Source organism: Onychomys torridus, chromosome 6, assembly GCF_903995425.1.
Source record: "Onychomys torridus chromosome 6, mOncTor1.1, whole genome shotgun sequence".
In the NCBI taxonomy this organism is placed as follows: Eukaryota; Metazoa; Chordata; class Mammalia; order Rodentia; family Cricetidae; genus Onychomys; species Onychomys torridus.
In genome coordinates, this window is record NC_050448.1 from 101,252,815 (window position 1) to 101,280,771 (window position 27,957).

At 37.0% G+C, this 27,957-nt stretch overlaps 1 protein-coding gene across 5 annotated transcripts in view; it reads right to left on the bottom strand.

The window, feature by feature from the left end:
• Positions 1–12,690: 12,690 nt before the first annotated feature.
• Ugt8 (UDP glycosyltransferase 8) overlaps positions 12,691–27,957 on the bottom strand; it is a 68,616-nt gene continuing 53,349 nt past the window's right edge. For all 5 annotated transcript variants that reach the window (XM_036190223.1, XM_036190222.1, XM_036190224.1 and 2 more), the window contains exons 3-6: positions 23,101–23,243; positions 21,613–21,689; positions 18,953–19,172; positions 12,691–14,889 (exon numbers count right to left, since the gene is read on the bottom strand). In XM_036190223.1, coding sequence (XP_036046116.1) covers positions 14,526–14,889; positions 18,953–19,172; positions 21,613–21,689; positions 23,101–23,243 — 804 coding nt within the window. In that variant the 3' untranslated portion in view covers positions 12,691–14,525. The remainder of the gene's footprint in view (positions 14,890–18,952; positions 19,173–21,612; positions 21,690–23,100; positions 23,244–27,957) is intronic.

Genomic DNA, 27,957 nt, shown 5'->3' on the forward strand with positions numbered 1-27,957 from the left:
GGGTTGTGGGACTAGGCATCAGTAAGTGGAGACAATAGGTGCTGGAATAATAGGAGGCTAAGATAGGGACAAATATCTAGCATAAAAATTCAGAAATGAAGATTCTAGTCTACAAGAAGTACCAGATTTTGCATGAAGGTGATGGTCAAGGAGGAATGTAGGAAAGGTCAAAGGCTTTGACAAATCCAAGGAAACAAGACACTAATTTGAGCAAAAGGTGCACATACTGTTGAAGATCTTTAAAGGCCCTTATCCAAATTCAATCATAATAGTGTATTAAGTTTCAGCCTTCAATAAATTTTGGCCAAACAGTTGTCAACATAATGGAATTGCTCACCTAGTGTTGAACCACTTATATTAAATTCTACAAAGCAGGCCTAAAAATAAGCCAATGGTGTTTCATGCTTAAGCAATGGTTATTTGTATTTTCTTGAATTTATTTTAGATGATTAAAAAAGAGTTGACAAGGAAAGGAAACTTTGATTGTTCTCTTAAGTAAACACAGGTTATCAAAACTCTTGCAGGAAGAATAAAGGATGTAATGAACATTGTCTTCATGATGATCCTTTAAGACCTTTTAATGACATAGGCATAAAGCTATATTTTCACCTGGGGTTGCTCCATTATCCCAACTTCCTAGGCCTAGTGGCATATCTGCCATCTAAAACCTGTGGGAACACTCATGTTAATGCAGTTTGGGGTAGGTTATGTGATCACACATAATTTACAAATGTCATTTTGTTTGGGGGTTTCCATTGCTGTTATGTTTATTATCCTATCATCAACTTCTGGTGAAACAGCCTCTTTCCTTTCCTCTCCAAAATGTATCAGAGTCAAGACAAAAGTGTTCTTTCATTCCCAATGAGGAAGTGTCCCTTATGGTTGCCTCTAAGGATGCAACAGGCTCAATGAGTTACAGACAACTGAATCCAAATTTCCTTAGCTTTATCTCTCAGCCTGTGTTTTGCATCTACTGAAAAACTACTGAATCTGAGAGCTACTTCCTGAGCAGTCACACACCAGGCTTGCCTCCTCAACCCTTGGCCACTGCACTTGGCTTCTCCAGCAGGGCTGAGCTTGTTTTGTCTTTCCTTCTTCCTCCACTCTTTCAGGAGGCTTTGAGAGGCACCTGTGACTTAGGACTTGGCTTTGATGTTTGGATATGTACTTTTTCTGAAAGAGATTAACAAAAACCAGAGTAATGACTGTGAAGACCAACCCAAAAGTTGTGGGAAGAAACAAATATGTATTTGATAACATGTGGGATTAGATTTTAAAATATTTAAGTATTATTATGTGTCCAATCCTATTAGGGTATTTTCTGTATAGCAAGTCATTACTATGGTAATTTGTCTTTACCCTAAAGACATGTAGCAATTCATGAATTGCCCTTTACTTCCTGACCATCTAGGAAGCTGTAATCTTTCATTTGACTCTTAACTTTCTGTTTTTTGTTTGTTTGTTTTTCTTATTGTGAAGTGGCCCATGCCTTTAATCCCTGCACTCAGGAGGCAAAGACAGTTGGATCTCTGAGAGTTAAGCCTGGTCTACAGAGTATGTTTCCAGACAGCTAGGACTACAAAGAGAAACGCTGTCTTGAAAAACCAAAAAGAAAATCGTTTGCGGACATGAAATGAGTGTGGAGGTGCATCTGCCATAGGCATGTGTATGGAAGTTAGAGGTCCATAGTGGATTCAGTTTTCTATTCTCACCTGTATGTAGGTTCCAGGGATTGGACTCAAGTTATCAAGAGGCTTGCACAACAGTCCCTTTACCAACCAAACCATCTTGATAGTCTTTTGTTTTGGTTTTTAAGGGAGAATCTTCCTATTCAGACCAGGCAGGTGTGGCTTGATCTTCCTGTATCAGTTACCCAGGTGCTGAGACTGCAGGTATGAACCACCATGCCCTTCTTATGTTGCTGTTATTCTTGAACCTGGTGGCAGGCAATTTTCCCAGGTATTTTGTTATGACATGTTAAGTGAAAAAAAAAGTTTACTGAATTATGTTTTGGGTCTGAGAATGTAACTTGGTGGGTACCTACAAGACCCTTTTTGGTCTCTAGCACCATATAAAATCTGTAGTACTGGTACATACCTGTAATCTCAGGACTCAGGATGTGAAGGTGGGGTGAAGGGGTTGGGGGGGATTTAAGGCTCTTTTCAGCTACCTAACCAGTATGAGGCCAGCAAGGGCTATATGAGACCTTATACAAATTGCTTTGGCTGAATCTTTTCATCACCAAAACTTCATATTTTCAAATGGAGAAACAAAATCTCTCATCATTTTTCACACTGGCTAAGAAGCTGTGCATAATACTATTTTGCAGTTTTCCTAAACCCAACACAAGTAAACTGGAGTACTGTCCTTCTGTTGATCCAGTGCAGATTGAATAGAAGGTATTTATATTATCTCAGGTGGCCTGTAATTCAAGAAACTTGGTACTAACAGTCATTAAACATTACATGACATGACCAGGCATGGGATACAGGCACCATACATGGGCCACCTAGGGAAAGTTACTGAATAGCTAGTGCAAGGGAGACTGGGCTGCACAGTAAAAAACCAAAGCCAAAAGGCATGTTGAAGAGCGTGAGAAAGCAGGCTTTTGTCTTAGTAGAATGGTCACTTCCTCATCACCATGCCTTCTCCAGTCAGACCAAACAACCTGCAGGTTACAATATCTAACACTCTTCCATAACTCAGTGCCTTTGACTGTAGGGCATGCTATTCAAAGATCACCTCCACCCATTTTCAACTTTGTGAATTTCCATTATTTCCCCATGATTCGCCTCAAAAAATTCCCATGTGGAAACTCCCTTCACTTTCTGTTTCAATAGTTCACTGTCTATCCTCATATTACAACAACTAATCCATTGCTTATTGAAACTGCCTATTTGCTGGGATTGTCCTCTTGAAGCCAGGGACTATGGTTCCTCACCCTCACACCCCTAGTATCACATACAGTGCCTGGCACTTTAGAAACACAGAAAACAATGTTTGCTTGTGTTTTAATAAAGGCTGTACTTATAGCAGTGAGACCAAACGGACAACAATACTGACAAAGGAATATTATTTGGTAGTGTTATAAATTAAGAAATAAGATTTGATTATCTGTCATTGAAAATAAATGTTAAAGATGATATCCAACATAAGAGCTTAAGCTATATTAGTATGTTTAAAATGGTATCAAAATGTTTTTAGTGATGTATTTGCATACACTATATTGCCATACTATTCTCTCCCCCAATTTCTTTCTCATATTTCTTCTTTCACATCTGCGGACTCCCTTTTCCCTAACTAGTACTTGTGGTATAAAATTTAAAAGAAATATTTAAAAGATAGGTTGCAGAAAATGAATGGACTCAAGGTCAAAGACTCAGATAAAAGTTATATGAAAAACTAGCCAGGAGGAACTTACCTGCCTTAGAAGAAACAGTTGATAAACATGTCAAAAAATTGCAATGTAAATGGAGAACGTTGCATTACAATCCTTGTATCAGTAAGAAAAAATAGAAAACAATAAAACACCATGGTTCAATATTACAGTACCTTGAGAACACAATCTTGAAGTCAGCTATTGGTATAAATGATCAGACAGACTAGGATAAAAGGAGGATATAAACTGTTGTCAAGAGAGGTGGATGACAAAAGCCAGCATGGTAGGTGACCTTGGTATGTCTGAGAAACAGAAAGGTCCAGGTAATGAGGGAAAAATGCTGTTTTATTGTGTGTAAATATACAGGTTGATGTTCAAACCTGAGTTGAAATATACAAAGCTTTTCATTGCCATCAATCTCCAAATGTATATCCATGGTTTTGATGCAAATGGATACTTAATCTGCAATAAAATCTAAGTTCTTCTAGGAGATACCAGAACTTGAGCAACAAGAGGTATCCCATGCTGATTACATTTAGAGGTGCTTCTATTGCGAACTCACAGGAGCAATTAGATTAGCTGTGAAGGGGATTCTAGAACAGGAACAAAAGTGACAGCCAGGGTTGAAGACTACACCAATCTTTGGGTTTAAGGCAAAATGCTTATAGACTGTTGTTAGGGGATTATGCTGGCTTAGTGAGTTAGTGGCTGTGGATTCTCCTCCAATAACCATGACTTCATTAGCACTGAGTAGTTAGCTAAACTCCAGAACCAGGCATGTGCTCCCTCTTGTTGATCAGGTCTTAAGTATAATTAGAGAGCTTTTGGTTACCAATAAGGTATACATGCCACTACTGCACCCTGAGGGTTACTGTACCATGTTGGTCACTAAGGCTGTTGGCTAAAGCTTTCCTTTGCAACAGATGGAGACTGCTACAGAAAATTACAACCCATAAAAATGCAAAGTTATGGAGCCTAGTCCCAATGGATGCATCTAGAAACCACACCTGCACCTAAGATTTAGCGAGCATTGCAGAAGAGAAGGTGGAAAGATTGTAGGACTTAGAGGATCAAGGAGTTTGTTATGAGATTCTGTCTCCTAGTAATACCAGCAACTACACCCATAAAGTCATACCAACATAACTAAACAAGGATTACACCAATGGATATGCCAAAGTGGATGGAGAAAAGCCCACAAGACATAAATCCTACACAAAGAGCTATGTGCAACTGAGGAAAGCTGGGATCAGAAGAGGTGGTCTTCCCCAGGGAAGAGCATGCCAATTAGTTGTCAAGTGCCAAATGGTCATTCCTGGAAGCATGCATACAAGTATTATATGGACTGAACAGGTTATATTTAGGAACACCACACCCCCCTCACCCCCACTCCCACCCACACACACACGTATGCAAAAATAATTAGTGGATTTGAAGGAGTACAGATAGGATATATAGAGGGGTGAAATGTTATATAATTATATAATAATCTCAAGAAAGTTAAGAAATTATCTGATAGGAACAAAAATTCAAAAGATATGCAAATGGTGGTGGTAGCAGGATGGCTCAATGGGTCAAGGTTCTTGTTCTCAAGCTTGGCAACCCGAATTCAATCCCTGGAATGCACATAGTAGAAGGGAAAGACTGACTTTGGCAAGGTACTCTCTGACATCCACATGCACATCATGGAACACTCATGTGTGGAAGTGCATGCACATACACAAAATAATAAATATAATTTTTTTAAAAAAGAAAAAGTAATGATCATATGTCATAGCAGCATAGAATGAATATCAGTCAAGAATTAGCTACTCTTGGAGAAGGTGGGAATAGGAGGTGGGTTGGGGGGGAAAGCTCGGTCGGGGGCAGAAGGAGGGAGGACAGGGGAATCTGTGGTTAGTATGTAAAATGAAGAGAAAATCTCTTAATAAATAAAAAAGAACTAGCTACCTAGTTTTCAACTGTTTTAACATTACCTGTTTCACTTTATACTTCCTATAGTATTTGGGGAGTAACTAAATACATTGAAAATGTGTAGTATAAACTTATAGAATGGTGATGCAAGAGTAAAATTGGGCATCTGTTTTTATCAAAATAAAGCAATATAAATGGGATTACATTTTACAGTGCTGCTGTGGATATCTCTCTGTACAAATAAAATGCTGTTTGGCCAGTGGCTAGGCAGGAAGTATAGGTGGGACAAGAGAGAAGAGGATTCTGGGATGGAGAAGGCTGGAGAGAGACACCACCAGCCACTGCCATGAGAAGCAACATGTAAAGACACTGGTAAGCCACAAGCCATGTGGCAAAGTATAGACTAACAGAAATGGGTTAATTTAAGATAGAAAAGGTAGATAACAAGCAGCCTGCCACGGCCATACAGTTTGTAAGCAATATAAGTTTTTGTGTGCTTTCTTGGTTGGGTCTGAGCGACTGTGGGACTGGTGGGTAAGAGAGATTTGTCCTGACTGGGCCAGGCAGGAAAACTCTAACTACAAATGGCGCCCAACGTATTGGCAAGAGTTTCCACCTAAAACCTGAGAAAAAAGATTCTAAACGGAGCTAAAAACAGCTTCCTAGTTGTCTCCCTCAAGTTAGCGGCAGCATGCCGGTTTGAGCTACTCTGGCGGGTTCCTGGCATGTGCGTCTGACCTGTACTGCGGCGGGAATGAGGAATCTACAAGCAGCACTTTACTCTGCTGCGTGGTGGATTTAGCCTTTGGTAGTTTAAAAAAAAAAAAAAAAGTTTCTGGGCTATGCACTGCTTTGATAGAACTGCTTCTGATAGCTGATGGTACACATGGCTCCAGACCCAGAGCTGGCAGTAAACAGTGCCACAGCCATGTTGGGAAGCTGAGGTGGGCGGAGCCAGCAGCCACAGCAGCATTTCACTCTTACAAAGATGGATATTACACAGAGAATCTGGTTTATGTTGTCTTTGGGATTTTTAACCACAGAAAAATATTTGATCATAAAAGCTGTTGAGTTAAACAAAAATGTAAATTTTAAAGGTACCTTGACTTTGAAATTTGGATATAAGGATATGTTGCTTTGGAAAGGAGTCTCTGCTTTTGTTTCCACAGAAAGCCAGAGGCTGTGGATTTGTTCCAGATTAAGATATATCAGGTTTGATCAGCCAAGACCACCTGAAAGGTCTCCGATGACACCATGGCCCAGATGATCTGACATCCAGAATGGTTTCAAGGCAACTGGCTCAGAGTTTCACCCTAATGGACTACTCTATAATCCTAAAATTTTCTTTGTATCCCCATAAGATACAGCGCCCCCCTCCAGCAGGAAGTAGTAAGAGAAACTACGCCCACATTCCCAAAATTATCAAGCTGGCTTTGGAGATGGAATTGGCTCACTCCTTCTCTAAACCCAGACATTGCTAAAAGAAAAGGTTAAGAGATTCTTGTGTCCCAAATCAGAAGAGCCCTCTGGTGAGGGACAGAGAAAAACCAATATTTTTCTTTAAAGCAGGTTGATTATAAATGTGATCTCTTTCTAAAGAATAAAAGGGGATATGACATAGATATGATAGGATGAAAAGGTAGATTAATGAACTTACTTCTAAAGAGCAACAACTCATTTAAATGTTTTACATTGGTATAGATTTTAGTCTATTGATACAAACTTAAAGTTAATTTTGTTATACTATGTATATATTTCTAATCGTGTTTAAGGTATTATGTTTGTATAGCTCATTTTAAATTGTAATGGATAATTAAAAATAGATTAATAATTAGTCATCTATGATAATCATACTCGTAGCCATGTTAGTTAAGTCTTCTACATATACATAGAGATATTTCAGATAGATAGGTAATCTTCAAATACTTCAAAGACCTACAGAATATGGCATTTAAAATATTTTTAAAATTTAGACTTTCTGGACAGTGAGACATGTCTGCTCCTGGCAACACCAGTTTACTTCAGAGAGGAGGATGGGCATTGAAGACACTTCATATGGAGTTTATCTTCACCTTGGCAAAAATAGCCATTTGGGCTAGAAACTGTTCTTGCCTGGACTGCTCGATCAACTAGACATACAGGACCCATAGAAAGGTGACCACTGAACTTTGCTTGACAAAATGGTCCTCAGGCTCCTGCTTCGCAGAGGAAACTGCCAGACATTCCACAGGACACTGAGAGAAGTAACGAAGAGACTCTAGCCCTGTGGGCTGAAGACAAATGCCCCAACTTTACAAAGGAACATTAGGTGACTGTCCAGGCTGCCAGCTGTCTCTGTCTACTCTTGCAAGACTCCCGAAAGCTGCTTGCATCCTTCTCCCGGTTCTCAGGTAATATTATATCCTTCTGAGGTCTTTGATGTGGTTGAAGACTAGATAGTTATAATTTCCTCAGTTATGATAAAAGATAAATTAGATATAAAACCGTGGACTCACAAATATAAGATAGATAGTATATCTTCTTTAATATTATAACTGTAATTCTTGCTTGATAATTGTTTTGTTATATGTAATTGTACTATGTAAAAGTTAAAACCTTCCTTAAAAAAAAAAGAAAAGGGGAAGTGCTGTGGATATCGCTCTGTACAAATAAAATGCTGTTTGGCCAGTGGCTAGGCAGGAAGTATAGGTGGGACAAGAGAGAAGAGGATTCTGGGATGGAGAAGGCTGGAGAGAGACACCACCAGCCGCTACCGCCATGAGAAGCAACATGTAAAGACACTGGTAAGCCACAAGCCATGTGGCAAAGTATAGACTAACAGAAATGGGTTAATTTAAGATAGAAAAGGTAGATAACAAGCAGCCTGCCACGGCCATACAGTTTGTAAGCAATATAAATTTTTGTGTGCTTTCTTGGTTGGGTCTGAGCGACTGTGGGACTGGCGGGTAAGAGAGATTTGTCCTGACTGGGCCAGGCAGGAAAACTCTAACTACACAGTGCTTTTAAAGTGCTGTTTGAAATTCAACTTTCCCTCTCACCTATCCTTTCTCTACATCATTTACAGGCAGTAACACGAAGAATGGTAGACATACTAGGCTTGAATCTGATACCTGGCAGAGTAATAGAACACAGGTAACATAAAATAAACTTTCATATAACCAAATGCTTAACTTACTTATTTTAAAATTTACTAAATTGGTGTTTCCCTCAGTCTGAAGTCACTGACAGCTAGAATACTTTAGTCCATTATGGCATTCACAAACATGAGTGGCCTCTACCTGACCCTGCTGGAATGTGTTAACTCCTTTCTTCACATCCACTTATGCCGAGAACTTCATCTCTAGAATACCCATTATGTAACAGGGTCAATACACCTATAGATGCCTTTATTTGGGAATCCCTTTAGCCTCTCTGAATCCCATATTCACCTTTAGAGGTCAACTTGATGTGCCCCATTTCCCATCTTCACTACCGTGCACAAAAGAAATGTGAGGTATACTTGGAGTTGATCTGAAATCCCATTACACCTCTTCCCTCCCAGACTCTACTTGCCTCTCCTACCTATACCTTTCTACTCCTCCTTACATACAAGTTCATTCTCATGAAATGCATGGTTAAGTTGGATAAGTTCTGAATGCCTGCCTTTTTATCTATGTTATCTGGGGCTCTCCCAACAGCTGGCTACCTTTCCAGTACCTTCTGTTAACATTGGAGACATGAGTGAAGCTAAGTGAGTGTTACAGAATCAGAGCTGAACACAGTTCATAGTACAGGATTCCTTCATAACAGCACAATTAACATTTAAAGATGTCCTCATTGGAGAAAGGCCTTGACTTGTACAAGCTAGTGATGCCACAATCTTAACTGATCAAGTGGAAGGCAAAAAGGGGCTGTGTATATGGCTTGATCATTCAGAGATCATTGAGCTATGCCCCCAAAGAACTGGCACAGTGCTGCAAAGGGTCCCTTGGAGCCCTGCAAGAAAGGAGTGTTCACACACTGGTTACCCTCCTCCCGGTGCTCACAGGAGCACCATTCCCTCCCTTTATTCATGGGACCTTAGAACATAGGTGAAGTTCATATAGGGGAGCAGGCATTTTTTTTTAATAAATGGACATTTGCTCAATTCAGTCTGCATTTTTGAATGCTTTAACTTCTAGTTGTCTTACCACATTCTCTTAAAAACATCATTTTTAGATGCACACACATAACCTGTGCACCCTACACTTGGGAATGCCAGTGACTTATGAAATTCTTGTGCAAGAGACAAGCTAAGAAAGAAAACAGAACTCACAAAAGCAGGAAAATAGGAGCAAACAAAATGGGAAGATTGGCATTTTCAATCAATAGCACAGTACCTGAGCACAAACACTCCCCCCAAAAAAAACTCAGAACTGATTTCTAAAACAGCACAAACTGTAACTTTCATTCCCTTGGATTTGTGAAATTTGCTGAGGTGTCAAATAAATGACTTCCTTCCCTTAATTTTCTGTAAAACAGCAGGGGGTTAGGTCTCATTATCACTTAAAGTCACAGTTAAGAAAATTTCATTTATACCTAAATCCACATGTAGGTTAAAGTCTAATTTAAAAAAAAAAAGTCTTTATTTTAGAATATCCAGAGGGATGGAAAGACATGGAAGAATGTAATTAAGGCAGTGCATTAGTTCTATGACTCTAAAATTCTGATTCTTCAATAACTTGTTAAAAATATTCTAGGAAGAGCTTCTGACGTTTTCAAAATTTTCTAGCTCTTCTCTGCCTTTCTTATTTTAAAAGAAGCTGTTGAGATAGATTTGTCACTCAAGAAAAAGCAAACTTCATTTGTTGTTTGGATTTCAGAAAATCTCACAAAGTATTGGATTTAAATGCCAACCAACAATAAATTTATATAAGTGTTTTACTTCTTTGGATACAGACTATATAACTTTTCCTGGAGAAGTATAAACAAATGTTCATTCACCTATCAACAGACAGGGCATTGATATCTAGTTCAGTTATTGAGTTTGTTGGGGTTACTAACAAAATTACAGTGTCCCAAAGTCATTACCCAAAGCCCACCCTAGTATGGTTGGCAGCCCACAAATCTACATTTCCTGTACAGCTTACAGACAGCGTGGTGTAAGAGTCTCTTATCCCCAGCAAATGTTGCTTATATACCTTGTGGAGGCATCTTGTGAACCTTGTAACTTTCAGGTGCTTTCTGAGCCTTGCATATTTGGTTTATATCCTGAGTCTCATAAGTCTTTCTTTAATTGTTCATACTGTTCTCACTGCCCTGGCATTTGTAAACTTGGTCTTTTGATTTACCTAGAAGACAGAATCAAGATCAGAAGCAGAACTGAGGGTCTCTAACATGTCATAGCTTGGTGACTGCCATCAGAGGAACCTCAGCATAAATCATTGCTGACTTAAATGTTACTTGCAATTTACCAATGTCTTTAACTGCAAAAGGTCCCATTTATGGCTAAAAGCAAGGAACTATATGTGCTTTTAGACAAAACTGAGAAAAACTGAAGCAGAATTTTCATGAAAATACAGAATGCATGTTTCCAATAGGGTAGAGACTCTACTGTACACACTTACATTCTATGCTACATAACATCAGAATAGTTCCTGCCAACTGAAAGGTTTCTATTTGTGTGAAGGATGTCAATAACAAAACTTCTTGGTTGTGGGAATTTTTAAATTTTATTTTAATTTTAAACAGAAATCTGATGCTAATATTGGAACTAAGGAATCATGGTTCAACAGAAACTATCATTTGAAATGGGGTAACTAACACTTATTCAGTGAAAATCTAAGTCAATTCTGTTCATTGCAATAGAGAATTATCACTTACGAAAAATAAGATCTGAGAAAGTAAAAAAAATATTGTAGAAGTTGGAATATAATAATACTAATTCTCTACAAATCAGTGGAAAATTCTGTATTGGCTCACAAATGAGAATCTTTTGTAATATCAGAAGTGTTCAATTCCATGAGACAAATGTTGGTATTGGACTTATATTGAGTAACATACTTTTATTTAAAATCACAGTATGATTTTGCATGTGGTTGTGACTTTATCATTGCAAACAGGGATTATACTCTAATTAAGAACTCTTGTTTTATTAGACTAGATTTTCAGAAAAATTTCAGACAACAATGTGAATTTTTTCTTAGAACATATCTGAATTACCCCAAAGAAATGGTGTGATAAAACTTTTATGTGCTTTTTAGTTTCCATAATTATAACAACAAGATTACCTACATCTGTGCTACCACCTATTACTAACATCACTAAATCCAATCCACAAACACCCAAGTGGCTGGAAACCTAGAACATTTTGGAGAATTTTCAGCTAAATAATGGTGTGGAAGGTTTAACTGTGTGAAATTCAATAACTTCTTACTAAAATGTGTCAGGAAAATGTATCTAAGTCTACCAAAAATACAAACAGCATATTTACACATAACACACTTCTTTAAAAGCTGGCTATAGTGGTCTTCTTGAACACTGAGTAAGAAATTCTCTAAGGCATATTTTGAGGAGATTTCAGCAACAAAATTCCTGTAACTCCCCACTTCATCTGACAAGATTTGGAAGTTTTATCCTTCATACCATTATTCATAATGATAAATACTGTCAAATGTGACATTTATAAACTTGTTGAATTACTTTCAGCAGAAAAATTGAAAAAATGAATGTTATATTCCCAATAAAACAAATTGCTAAATTATTACTCAAGGTTGCTTTTCAACATACTTTTCTTTTTCTTTATGGAGATAGGGTAGGATGAGAATTTCTGGAGACCAAACCCAAGTCCTCATTATGAGTAATATAACAGTCTCAAGGTCTACCATTCTTAAACTTTTTATTGAAGTAGAGTTGTTCAATTTTAGTAGTAATTTAGGATTTAGTGAGGGGCTGAGATTTGAGGGAAGTGTCTAGTTTCTTTCAAGTTCAATAATAGTGCTGCTTCCAATTCAAACTTGAACTCTTTCCAATTTGGGTTATCAAAATTGTCTTCTGCTATTGGTAAGATATTACCATACTGATTGAGAAGGGAAAAAAAAACTGGCTAATGGGCTTTCTGGGAGTCTAGGGTAGGTGTTGGGTAGAGGAGAACAACAACAATAAAAAATAAGATAAAATAAAAAGAAACAATGATAATTAGAAATTGTTCTTAATATTATGGGATAGAGTTTAAAGATCCATATTGATATACTTGAAAAGATAAATCCCTGCATTTAATTTTTATTAAATACATTATCGCATTTAATACATTGTTTTCACACTCATATACACATATAAAAGTAAGGAGGTCTTAGAAACATGTTTATAATCTAAATATAACTATCTATAATACTGTGAAATAAAAATCTGAATAAAAATTTTATTCCAACAACATTTCTCTATTTTCAATTTTGTTTATTGTTTTAAGTCTTTTTTTTTAAAATCACAGTGGAAATTAACTTATGCTTAATCATTCAGTTAATGCCTATTGTCAACTTCATCAAATGCCAAAATGTAGAATCAACTCATTCATACACTCTATGTCCTGCTGTCATCCCACCATTCACTGCCTGACTTTTTTCCTCTTAATGGCAACATTGTGGTAAGATTGCGAAAAGGTGTAACTAACAGGTTTGTATATCTACCATTTCTTCAAGTATTCAGAAAGCAGTACATTTTATGCATTATGCATTAGAAAACTATTGATGATATTACTTCTGAGTATATGAGAGTGGCTCCTGGTGGGAGTGTCATAAAGTTGTATGTCATAGTGTATGACAAGGATTTACAGCATTCTAGATTTTTCACAACTCTTCCATGTTAGTGAATGACATTAATATTTCATTTCTTTACTCTCAAGTGTCAAATGTGGGATTTCCAACCACAAATAAATAAAGCACATACTCTGCATGTGTAGTGCAAATGCTCAGTAAACAGAGTGACATGGAATAGGCCTATAGTTGTCCTCTAGTAAGTGGCTCAACAGGGAGGTCCTGATTTTGTGAAGGCTGTGACACATCTCCCTGTTCCAAATGAATACTGTCACTGTCCCATGTCAGACACAGTGACGTCAAAGGCTGCTGAGCTGGGTTGATGGAGTGAGGGAATGGAGCTCAGTTGCACAAAGGGGTGGTAAATTCCTGTCACTTCTGTGTGGCATGTAGAGTCTGATTTACTGACAAAACTTCAAACCCCTGCAGACAAAGCAGGTACCAATCAGGAGATTCATAAACGTTCTGCTTAAAAGAATCCTATGTTGGCACCTATGTACTAGATTGTGTGACCCAGACAATATAAGGAATGAAAGGTGGTATTTTAAAGTTACAATTTTAGAATGGTGACACCTGAATATTCGAAACTTAAATTATGGAATATCCAATAGTCACATAAACATTCAAAAATGGCCCTGCTTCCAAGTGCCATGTGAGCAATAACCTTTAGTACTCTGAACAAAAGTAAGCTTTGTTGCTTTGTCTTAATTATACATTAACATGTTACTTACTAAAACAAGACAATAAAATTAGAAAATTCTTCCAGAGAAAAATTATTGGTAGGAGAAAAACATAAGCAAAATGTGAAAAATAATTCATTCATTTACTTCATTACATGTTTTCCTCCACAAGAATCCATAGTCAGTAAGGACATATACAAAACAAACAAATAAAAATTCTATAATAAACAAAAATACAAAAATTGTACCACCCATTTTTTCACTTGCCTGCTTTGAATTTTGAGGGAAACAAGTCTTCGAAGGTAGAATTCCAAGTTCACATATGTTAAACACTGGCAGAGAAACATTTGGGTCCTATCTTCCTACTCCATTCCTAAATATGTTGTACTTTCAACAAATACAAGCCAAAACTTACTGATAGAGGAATAGGAAACACACATACACACATCTTACTAAGAAAAAAGACACCATTCCTCGCCTATAATAGACATGTAACATTTAAAACTAAGGTCTGACACAATCACTTAATTGATTTAAATAATTAAGGCTTCTAAATGGTTCAGTGCCAACATTCTGCATCAGTATTTGAATAAAATACATTTTTTTTTTGCATTTAGGGTTGTGCTCTTTACAGATTATCTTATCCATGGCATTTCATTAGTAAGGTCTGATGAGGGAGTATTAGAATTGTTTGCTGACATTTAGTTTTAGTAGCTGTTAGACTAAAGTATAGCAATTCAAACTCAATGACCGAACAGATTTGTTCCCATAACCTGGGCTGTTAGCTCATTTTACCTTCTTTTCATGTTTAATATGACCATTTCCTTTGTATTTGCCATTGGGGATTCCATTTTGGTAATGTCCATTGACTGTGCTATGCTTATTTCTGGAGCACAGACTTTTGATTTTTCTATAGATAAATTTTGTCACACAGGACAAAATGAAGAAGAACAAGGCAGTACCAAGCAAAAGCACAAAGGCAATATCCAGTAGAAAATACTGACAGAAAGAAATCTGATGAACAGCTGAGCGGAGGTGATGGGCTCCATCATGGCGAAGAATGTAGTCTATCCAATAGGTAGTCCGATTAACAGGGTGACCAGGTTGATCCTTATGAATTTCCGATAACTTCTGAGCCCTCTGCCGATAGCTGCAGTGGAAAAAAAAAACATGATGTGATCATGTACATACAAGTTCTGTATTGATGGCTATCTCAATTTAGAAATGTGTGAAATGACCGATATTCTTCTTTAAGTACCTAAGTGTGCTCCAGAAATTGGGTTAAATGCTTTGAATATTTATAGTATCTCTGTATGTTTCAAGCTAGTGAGGAAAGCAAACCCAGAGACCCAGCATCTTGAAAAGATTCCATGATGGGAGGCAGATGTATATTTTCTGACCCAAGCCTTTCCCACACCATATTGCACAAATCACTCATCAGAAATTGCCAAATGCTGTTAACCAACATACCTTTTCAGAAAAAGAGACATTTTCAAGTTCTATGAAAATGACAGAGAAAAACACTGATGTTTTTCATACCAGGTCTTAAAAAAGTAGTGTCTTTCAAGCCAAAATAAATGATGGTGTGAGAATGTTATTTTAAAACAGGAGAAAAGAGGGTTGAGGAGCACCGATATGATGTATGACACTATATGTAATATAAACATGAATGTAGGCAAGCATGTATATGACTATAAAACCTTTCTTAAGTGGTTAGTTAAAAACAGGTAAAGTGATAAAATGTAAACATTTTATTTTAATTTAAATTGCATAATTATACATTCATGGGACACTCTGACAGTCTTTTTGAGTATAGGGCCCTGACAGAAGATTATACTGCTTAGACAAAGGAAATAAGTTCTACTTCAAGAAAATAAAAATATGACAGAGGATATGGCTTAGTGCCTTACCAAGGAGCAAAATCTTGGGCATGTGTGAAGACCTGGCATGCTAAAGGAGGAATGTGAAGAATAAGAAAGCGTGGAGAACAGGTGCATTCCGAGGGTAAATCCATTCACAATTAGTATGCAAAACAAGGGATATCTGGTCAAATTTCTCAAGCCTGTACCGAATGATAAATTATGTAGCTTAAATCATAGAACCAAATAGCCATTAGACATAGAAATGGCTAGTATACTAGAGAAGAAGACAGTGATGGTCAGAGGTATATGAAAAAGACCACATGAGCAGTAAAAGGTGAGAGTAGGCCCAACCAGATGCGGGAAATGGTAGAGTGAAAGAATTGGTAGGAATCGGCAAGATCCTGGATTCACTGTGAAAGTCAGTGGAGAAGTCAGAAGCAACTGTAATTCTTGCAACCTGCCAGACTATGGCAGATCCTATGAATAGTAAGCACCTCAAGGTGCAGAGCACTAGCTATAGTGTCCAGTATGGGATGGAATGAAGGAGGATCCAGAGAGTGGGAGGAGCTCTAAGATGTTATTGCCTAACTAAATGGTGACAGTGCCGCATGAGTTGATGTGATGTTCCTTTTGTGATGTAGCTATACCCCTACATATTTTACTTTTAATAGGCATGGCCACAAATCAGAGAAATGAATAGGAATTTAGGACTGAGGTAGGAAGCAAGCCAAGACAATCACTTTTAGGCCTTTTCATATCAATGCTATGGGAGGATGTAGCTTTTAAAGGTACATTTACTCTGCTATCAGGATTTCCTCAATAATGAATCTAGATGTAAATGATCTAAAATTTTAACCCAAATATCGAGAGCCCATCCACATCTTGCTTTACATTGTATCATGCTTTCTAGTTGATGGCAAAAGAAAATGGATTTTCTCTTACTCTATTTTACAAATACATACATACATACGTGTGTGTGTGTGTGTGTGTGTGTGTGTGTGTGTGTGTGTGTGTGTACATATACGCATTGGGTAAACAATTATCCTTCAAACAGAAAAATGAAGACTATCCTAGATATTTATCCTTCTTGAAAGTAATAAAACCACATTATATTTCATGAATTTATGAAAAACTATCTCACAGTAAAAGCTGACTTTGTGTTAGATAACTGAAATTATAAAGATCAGTTCACCTTTGTTTATTGCTTTCTCTAGAATGATAGTGTTTCCAGACTTAAAGGGATTCTTCCACACAAAGTAGTGGGTTTTCATTAAGCAAAACCAAGGGACCAGGTAAAGGAAGCAGGACTGTAATAATATCATGTAGGTTTTATTATTTTTTTTTTTAAATTAACCCCAAACAACAAAACTTTCTCTAGCAAGAGTAGTTACTTGCCTTTAGCTAGACTATTTTGACTATAGTGTTAATGAGGATAATTAGCCTTTTAAATAATGATTTCACCATAAATGTGGAACACTCGCCATACATCTGAAGTAATTTGCTCCAGTTTGCATACTGACTTTTAGGGAAAGGCACATTTATGGCACCTATCGTTGCTATTTCTATATTATGTAAGGCATTTTTCTACCTATTATATACTTCAAGATTCTGAGTTAAGATTCCTTTGCAATGTAACAAGTACAGCCTAATCTTTTTCTAATTCATGTTGACTCACACCTCAGGGAACACTGTTAAGCTGAACTGGGAATACAGCTCATGGAAGAGTGCTTACCCGGCATGTGCAGGCCCCTGGATTCAAACTTCAGTGCCACAAAAAAAACACAAACTACCTTGCCAAACCACTTTCTGTAAATGTTTCTATATAGTGACCCAATGTTCACAGCTCTCCAACCTTCCTACACCAAATCCTTCCTTCATATTTTGCAGGCCTGTATGAAAATATTTTCCTAATAGCATATCTTGAAATTCATGATGTCTAACAAGGAAAACTACAGATTATAGAAGGGGTAATATGCAGGTGCCTGAGGCACAGAGCATACTGCTCCAAGTGCCACATTTGTGACCGAGGCATTTATTTTAAGGGGCCACAGATGAGTGCCATCTCTGAGCCTAAGAAAAAGGAGCATAATGAACCTAGGATGATTAAAAAAAATTGTAAGTAAGCTTCAAATAATGGTTTTTAAGAAAACATTTTCTTATGTGGCATTCCTTAGGATATTGCAACAATACTCAACCCACAATTTAGCCATCTCCCCCAGGTAAAACCAGAAATTATTCTCCTCAGCTACTTAATGTCATCTGAAGCACACGATAAACTAAACATCATGTCTTCAAATGAAGAAAATCGCTGCTTTGTTTAAAACTACTCAGGGCAGCTGCCCACTAAGACTTATTTGTGAAGTGGGTTAACTCAGGACACATCAAGAATTTAAAAGGCAAAATAAAGATTCTAATTCATCATTCACATGAGCAAACACATCGCAGCAATGGCTAGTGCTGGGAAAGGCAGCAGCACGTGATTGGAGGGCAGGATGAAGAGCTCTGCTTAGGAGTCAGCTAATCCTGTCTTCAGTTCATATTTGAATAGCTGTGTAGCCATAGGCAAATTACTGGAGCTCTTTGAGCTTCAAGTGCCTCATTTCTATAGTGAGACTAGCAAAAATCCCAATACAAGGAAACTGCCAGGGTGATGGCTGATCACTGTCAACTTGAGTGGGTTTGGAAGTCCCTGAGAAACATATTTTTGAGTATGTGTGTGAGAACAGTCCCAGAAGAGAACTGAGGAGGGAAAATAGGAATACAATATCATTGTCCTACGGCTGGGGACTCAGAGTGAGGAAAAAGAAAGCCAGAACAGTGCCAGTATTCTCCACTCTCTGCTTTCCTATCAGGATGTGAGGAAGCTCATGTGACCACAGCTGGGAGTTATTCCTGCCATCAGGCCTTCCCTGGGTCAGCAGGATATACCTTCCACCCACAGACCGAAATAAATTCTTCCTCCTCCAGGCCACATCATCTCAAGTGTTTGGTCACAGCCATGTCAAATATAACTAGTGCAATGAGCACCAAGGACACAAGTGAATATAAACAACACACATCGGACACACTGGAGAGATCTGACAAGAGCCCCCCTTAGTTTTTCTGACAAATCATGGCAGCAAAAACCTCAGGGTTACAACCTGGATGACTAAATGGCTGATAAATTTAACTTCAAATTTTTAGAAAACACATAGAACAGTAATTAGTGTAAGGGATATCTCCATGGTGGACTTAGAGACAACTTCCTGCCAATATACTGTGTAAATAAATGTGTCTAAGTGTATATATGTAAGTATGTGATAAACGTGTATATATATAATGTCACCTGCCTTATATTAGCTGAAGCCTTACCTTGGATTATTGATAACCTTCACCAGCGCATCATACAACTCTCCTTCAGTAACTGTTTTCCATTCTAACAAGATCCCCATGCCTTTTGCCTGTACTCGAGTCATAGTATCATAATGGTCTCCAAAAAGTGGAATTCCCACTACAGGGACACCATGATACATAGTTTCAAAAATACTGTTCAAACCACCATGGCTTAGGAAGGCTTTGATGTTTGAATGACCTAAAAGATAAAAAGGAAACAACTTAGATTACTACTCTAGATTTATCCAGACCTTAACACTATATAGTAAACATACATTTTAGAAAGTGAATTGTGGCAATTTCATTGATCCATTCTTTATATCAGTTAAAATGTTTGTTACATATATCAACTGAAAGTCCTCTTTAGTAATTTAAACATATAACATTAATCATGAAATATATGACAACATTCTCTCAAACACAACTATCACATAATTAGCAACACACACTAATTGCTGACAATAAGGAGAAAGTCAATGAGGGAATCAACTGTAAGAGATATATATCATATCATATAATATGTAGCTATCATGGAAGTGGAAAGGCTAGCTTGTTAAAATTTTAATGAGGTATGCCTCCTAGGTAAGTGGCCTGTATTTAATCAGAGGAATGAAAATCTTTCATAAGAAGTGCAAGAAAAATAGTGTGCTTAGGTAATGTATTTTTGGCAATAATTATTGATTGCAGAAATACTAATCTTACCAGGTACAGAACTGCGTATGAACTGCAGTATCAATGAGCTCTCAGTACATCTGTGTTGTATAGTGTCTACCCTGATCTCAGATTAAATAAAGGATCAGGTTGAAAAGTATTTCTTGGCAGCAGAACTCCTTATTTTAACAAAACCTGTACTACCAAGTCCAGCATTGAAAAATCGAGTAGAGCTGGCATCTGAAGAAAAGGGGACTCTGTGGGGTAAGGGAGAGGACAGTGATTTGGTGCCTACATTTTGTCCAGGATGAGTCTTTGATTATGGAAGTCATCACAACCCTGCAGAGGTGATGCTTAGAGTAATAGCAAAGCACTAATGTTGGAAAAGGCAGAATACTGAGACAAGAAGAACCTGGTGGAGCCTTGAAGAGGTCTTCCTCACAGACCACTAAACAGCTGCACTTAACTATAGTCCCACATTTAAAACTCAAATGTTTCTAGGTGAAAGCGTCATATTGTTGTACTGAGCTAGCTGATGGCCAAATTTCTATGGGATTCTTTTTTTTTTTTTTTTTTTCCTACCTTGGAGGAATTCAGGGATCACAATAACAGACAGGAAAATAAAGACAAAAAGTACTGGGAAAAGAAAATTCTTGTGTTTATTTTTGCTCTGTTTCATTTACTACATTTAGAATGAGCTAGGTAGAAAGGACCCATGTATAAAAGCTATTTACCATTTTATATTGAAAAATTGAAATGGCCTGTTCTGTGGCCTGAAGATATAGTGTGATGGTGCAGCGCATTGCCAATAGTGCTTGCTGATCATGTGTGAGGTCCTGGGTTCAATACACACACACACACACACACACACACACACACACACACACACACACACACCTGGGTTCAATACACACATACACACAAACACACACACACACACACACACACACAATTAACTATTCCTAAAATTCCAGCACTTAGGATGTAGAAGCAAGACTTCAAAGCTACATAGCTGACTGCAATAAAAAATTGGGTTACATGACAGACTATCTTTAAAAACAACAAGAATGGTAAATAAAATAAAATGTCTGACTTGTAGGGCCATTGTAGCATCTAGAAAGCGTATTTTAAAATAAGTATAATCTTAAATTTTAATTTTAAAGCATTTTAAGATTGTTGCTAGTGTCTTAAGATTAATAATTTTAAAACTTCATTTTATTTTATATTTGGCATTAATATTATTATATAAATAGTGTCTAATGCTGCTGAGATCAACAGCTTTCTTATTATTTCCTTAATACACATTAAGGGAATGATAGTGCACTGGGTATCTCTATAAATTTAATGAATAAAATTGTTCATTTTACTGTCTATACTCATTAAACAAAGTAAAATAATTTATACCTAGGCATACTTCAAAGATAAGCACATAATATTATTTTAATTTTGTGTTGAAGACTAAAATCACAACAAATAAAAATTTAAAGCAGATGTTGTTAAAACTCTTAGTAATTTATGAAGAATTAAAGCAACTGATCAAATTAAACTTAAATCAATTATTTTCCTGGTTTTTGCTTTTCTTTGGTTTCACATAATTAAATAACTCCCAATTACCTAAGGCTTACATAATCTGTAAATGATCATAACATCAATTTGTGCTTTTTTTGTTTAAATTTTACTACTTTTACCAATTGACCTAATCAAATATAGCCTTATTTACTACTAATAACTTATACAATTTAATGTGTATTTTATGGAAAACTAAAATTGGATGATTGCTTAAATTTTTTTAATTACAGATTCCAGTGGTTACATTTTACCAATGATTTTCCAACACATAAAATTCTTAATCTCTGGTCTGAATTTTAAGGATTGAAGTACTAGATTAAGAATTGAGCCCAACAGAATCCATGCACACATTTTCTGAACCATTTAAGAACTAACATCACGTTTACATATCAGTTAAGTAAGTGCAGCCACTGACTTACCAAGCAGGTCATTTTGCGGCAACCATTCTATGAGCTTAGTGTTGTTTCCTAGATTCTTTGGTTTAGTTCCAGAAAACCTAAAATGAATACCAGACAATGGGTCTTTCCAAAATGAAGACTTAGGACATGGGTTAATTTGGTAGACTTCCAAGTGTTACATTACATGATAAATTATTGAAATTTTGGTTTAGTATCAATAAAAATGTGCTTCACTTTCTTTATAATAAAATATTCTATAATATTCCAAATATAATAAAATATTCCACAGAAAGACAGATAAGACAGAATTTTCTCATAGTCTGTTTTCCATTTGCTTTTCTAAGAGACATACATAAGAGATGGGGGAACCCAAATGAATGTTTGCTGAATTTAATTCCATTCAAGTACCCAGGGAGAAGAGAAATAACCACCACTGGGCTGTCACTAGCCACCATCCTTCCCACCCAGTGCCAACACTGAAAGACAGCGGGAAGTATGCTTCAATATGTTGGCACCAGAGAGATTGGCAGAGCAAAGCACATAGCTAGGCTGTTTCCTATGTGATGAACCTCAAACGTGTCTCAGAACTAAGAGGATGACAAGAGTCTGATGTTAACAAACAGAACTGTCCTCAATAAAGCATAGATGGAGAAATCTCAATGGAAAGACAGTCAGAAGGGGAAGGTTCTGCTCAGAACATAGTGAGCACTTCCTAGACCAGCCTCATACAATGTTATGAAAGTAAAAACCTAGACAATTCATATATATATATATATATATATATATATATATATATATATATATATATATAATGCATATATAATGGCTTGGGAGATCCTTTTTCCTTATTGTGGAGTTGTGTTCACTACAATATCCCCAGACCTCCAAAATAGTGGTAAATGCAAACAAATGCATGTTCAACAAAATATGTAGGTCTGACACCCTGCTGAAGTGCCTTTAGGAAGCTGAGACATATCTTAGAGTCTATCTTAACCAGTATTAATTATATGATAATTTAATGAGATTTTCAGAAGCTCAGTCTCTCATATTAAGTCTGGAAATACCAATAAAGGTGAGAGAACACAGTGAGAGTGCAAAGTACCCAAATTAATGAAGTATTTAAATTATTTACTCATACATCATTATCTACCTTATTCCAAACTGATCTGAAGAAATATAGTCAGGCATGAAATTACAACTAAATTTTTAAAATAAGAAAAAAATGAGGGCTTAATCTGAAGGAGAAATAAAACTGTATCCAACATACACCATCTCATTCCACATCATATATTCTTTCTATGTAGTTATTTATTATCAAAGACCTTTATGAATTAATTACTGATTTCAATGCATTAGAAACAAAATGAAACCTCAAGGTCATCTGATCTAGCCAGTGACTCAATGTTCCATGTGCCAGTCAGTGTCCCAGGATGTAAAGTTTAAATAAGAAGAAACTAGGACTCAACAGCAAAAAAAAAAAAAAACCAACCTAAATTGCCACGATCTTACCTCCAAATCACTTTTTGAGGCAATCTCCCGAGAGCTCCAGCCAGTTTGTAAGCAATGTCTTCTGACAGATACTTGACACCGGCTCCAAAAGACACTAGGACAAAGCCATGTTCCTGAGCACCATTTACCCAACTCTGCAGATCCTAGAATAGAAACATGGAAGGCAAGTTTAAGAAGACCAATACAGTTCAGTCAGTGGTATAAAAATATGCTTTGAAAAATCTTCAGATAATTTCCTTAAACAAGAAAACAAAAGAAGACAGTATATGGCATTTTCAACTAAAAATGGCAAACTACTTAAAAAGACTTATTTCAGGGGGCAGAGAGATTGTTTAGCCATTAAGAGCACTTGCCCCTCTTGCAGAGAACCTGGGTTCAGTTCCCAATACCCACACACAAGTTACAACTATCCATAGCTGTATTTTCTGGGGATATGGCACTCACTTCTGACCTCTGCTCATTAACAGGCATGTACATGTAGGAAAAACACTCATACACCTAAAACAAATGAAATGAAAAAATAATTCTGACAATGCTTGTTCAACTAGAATAGCATATGTTGTTTGTCTGTCTTCCTTGAGGTCAATTAGTAACAACTCAATTAAACCAATAGCTAATAGTATAAGACCTTAAAAGTCAAGACATTCTAATAGTTGAACCATGGTTAGAGAGAGATATAAGAATATGAGTGAAAGATTCAGACAGACCATATGACAAACCCTACAGCTAAATTCCTCAATGAATCCTTTCAGACTTTTTCTGGGATGGATGATTTGTACTAAAAATGAAAGCAGTCCCGTATAGGCACCACTGCCAGCAGCTGGGTTCTGGAAAGCACAATTCTTATGTCACTGGTGGGTCAACCATGTGAATGAATCTTTCTCAAAGATATGGAAGCTGTTCACTGTGGGAACACTAACAGGTCCAGTGTGTTTGAGGGCATGCATGTATGACTCTCTTAAGGACAACCCTGCTGTCTACTGACTGTATGCCATAGGCTGTCATAAAAACAAGGGTGTGACCTAGTTTTGTAGTAGTGTTTGTGGTACAGAGCCTGCTGTCAAGACCACTGCACAGCTCCTGCCTTTCTGTTCAGTATCAGTGGACTGTTGCCTTGTGTCAATGTGGGTTACAGTTTCATACCACTTTCTAGAGCACATTGACCATAGCCAAAGAGTACTACATGAATCATGTCATGCTGGTATCATGGCTCAGCTTGCCTATATAAAGAGAACACCACGTGACCTACATGGTTTTTCTTTATTTAATGATACTTGTATAAAGAGGCTTTATGGCATTTCATTCCTAGAGACAGAAGGGAAGGACCACAGTTTATATCTCAAATGACTTAGAGAATTCAAACACTGCAAGACAGAAAGCGTTGATGGCAAGATGGTAGATCCTGTAGCCAGTGAAGAAAAGACACTGTGATGATTGGATAGACACAAATCTTAAACATTATTTTCTAAGAAATTTGATTTGTAAGTATATAAAAGAAATAGGGACTGTCTCAACTTAGGATCAAAACCACTAATTAATCATTTGCTACATTACCAAGCCTTATTTCACATGCAGAAAATATGAGCATATCTATTGATTCCTAAGTAAGAAGGAGAAAAAAAATCTATTCACAATTTAAATTTTACACACAGCACTAAGGCAGATATACCTAACACAATGCTAAAAATGCTACATGGAGAATGAGTGAAACATGTCATCCTTTCCATGTCTTAGCTTCAGGTAACTTACCACTTAACACTTAATTTTAGTATCAATATGATTTGCAAAATGTTTACTCAGATGCAGGTGGCCTTACAGTAAAGGTATCATTTAAGTTTTCTTTCACATAAACATGAAAGGTCATAGAGTTTTAGTGAACCCTATGTAATGTTTCTCCAGATTTTATTCCACATGATGTAAAATGAAGCCCACACATCTATGTTTTCTCCCTTTTCCTATCACAATTATTAACCATGGTAAGAATATATTTATTTTGTTTTCACTAACAGGCAAGGAAGTAGAAAAAGTTTGTAATCAGCATGGTTACCTACATGAAAAGTAGTCAGTATTTTCAGTAGATAACATTTCCCTTGGCTTAAAAGGGGCAGTGTGGCTTCAAGTTGATATTCAAACTAGGTTGGAAGTAAAATAGATGAGGGAATGTCTATTTAACTTTAAACATTTACAGAACTTATTTAATGTTCAATTCATAAGCACTAAAGTTTTACAATTTTTTTCAACTTTTTTTCAGAAAGGATACAATCACTTAAGTGGCCTCCAGGTTTTGCAGCAATCTTTTCCCATTGTAAGATTATCACTCAAGTGATATTTCCTTTCAGTAATTCATCAGTGTATCACCTTTCCATGCATTTAGAATTTAGCAACAGAATTTAACTTCCATGCATCTAGAATAATGACATGGAGTTCAATCACTAGCAATTCATTTGTTTCGAGAGAAGATCTTACTATGTAGTTCCTGATACTCTGATACTAGCCATGTAGCCCTGACTATCATTAAGCAATCATCATCCCTTACCTTCCCATGTACACTATCATGCTTGTCTCTACCATTATTTTAATCATCTCATGAGTCAGCTTTCTCAGTACTATGCATTGAATACTCCATCTCTTCAGTGATTCAAACTGTCACCATCTCAGTTGCTTTCTAAATTCTACTCTGCTCCACTTATCTGTCATCCCTGATAATTCTGAAATCTATTCAATGTTATTTTATCATGTACTTTAAGTATCTGCATGGTTCAATTTCTCTCATTATATTTTATTGTGTAATTAGGTTATTTGTACATTTGATATATTTTAATTACTTTTTAAAGTAAAAAATTACACTAACAACCTTACTTCTTGTGTGCATTGTAGGTATTTATGCACATATGCACAGAATACATATTTTAATTTCATCAAAAATGTTCATTTAGAAATCACATCCATTCCTTTATATTCAGATGTCAGCACAGCATTGTACTTTATACCACCAGGTGGCATGACAGGGACAGAGCAGAGATGTTTGGCTTCGAACATCATTATGTCCAAGGTTAATACTCATTCCTAAGGATTCAGGAGAATCTAAACCACAGGGGCATAACTCTCCAATAATCTAAATGTAAACGAAGGCCAATGATCAAAACAATGAATCAAGTATTCTATATGAACATAGAAACACAGATGTCAGATGTTCCCAAACTATATATGTGTGTGTGTGTGTGTGTAAATAATTTCAAAATAATTTCATTTCTACACAACTTAATTGCCAGATGTCCCCTCTCTCCCTCTCCCTCCCCCCCCCCCCCCCGCCTCTCTCTCTTTCCTTGCAGTGCTAAGTCTTTTACAGTAAATGTAATAAGGAAAATATGTGTGTTTTACATTTATCATAACCATATTCTGTACATTAAAATGCCACAACATGACTAGATAGTGTTTTGTTTTCTAGCTGACAGATTCCTTTCTCTGGATCAGTTTCATATCAAATGATTTGACTTGGTCATAGGAAGCAGAATGCTGGTAGTTGCATATGGTGTCCTCCAACTAGCCCACCTACTCTGCCCTGTGCTTTTCAGCATGGAGGAGTGCAATAGCTGAGCTCTGTGGCAGGAGACTAAGTAAGATAGAAATTGAAAAACACAGAAGTGATGACCCAAAGTATAACAATTTCAGTATCTTTAGGTAATACTTTTACATGAAGGATGTTGAGAAATCAGGGACAATATAAAAATCTAACTAGTTCTTCAACCTTTGAGAGATCATCACTGAATAAAGTTCAGCTCTATACACAAAAATAAACATGAGTCTCCTATTAATTTTAGATCATTTAAACCCCCAGATAACTGCTCCCCAAACAATAAAGGACTAACTGAAGGCTGAGAGGCACAGTTCTGCCTCTACCCTCATTGAGGCTTTGTTCTGCGGGTATCAGACTCTTCCAGACAGAGCTCCATGTCTCATGGCTGGGAGCAGACTGGGTTGCAGTAGCTAGTTCTAAGTATGCCCTTTCTCCGCCCCAAACTGGGAGCCTTGAGAGAGGGCCAGCACAGGCAAGAAAGTAGTAACACTGCCTCCTTTGTCAGAGCCATGCATTCTGAGGGAAAGAATGCCTGGACTGTGAGTGAGTCCTACACAAAGATGGCGAGAGAAGACAAGGGGGAGGCCACTTCTGTTGTTCCCAACCCCAACATCAATAGGGCTTTTTCTCTCTATTTTACCATGTCTGATATAAAGAATGTTCTGCTTAGGTCAGGTGGGCTGGAAATAACTGAAATATTTATATTGTAAAATTCAGCAAGGAGAATAATAGCAAATATTTTGATACAAAATCTTTTAAAAACAGCTCCAGGCATCACATGATCTTTGAGTATTGCCTATGTAGTTAAACAGGACTTAACTAAATAAAAGATATCAATTAAATATAGAAGTTAGAGGTAGGTAGATCACATAGGATAAAGTGCTTGCTGCATAAGCATGAGGAACTGAGTGCAGAGCCTCAGCACCCATGAAAAAGTCAGATGTGCCAGGCCCCAGCTGTGACCCCAGTACTAGGGGAAGAGGCAGTCAGCCTGGCCCAGATGGTCAGCTCTAAACTCAATAAGAGACCCTTTCTCTCAAAACAAAAGGCAGTAGATGTCAATCTCCAACTGCCACACATCAGTACATTCAACACACACACACACACACACACACACACACACACACATGAAAAAAATGAATATATAAAAGTCACAACTCAAAATAAACATGTACTAAAACTGCTTTCATGCTTTGGAAAAGATTTTCCTCAAAGTCCAATTCCACCACTTGCTGCGTGATATTAATCAAAACACTGGAAGTCTGTCTTCCTCATCTCCA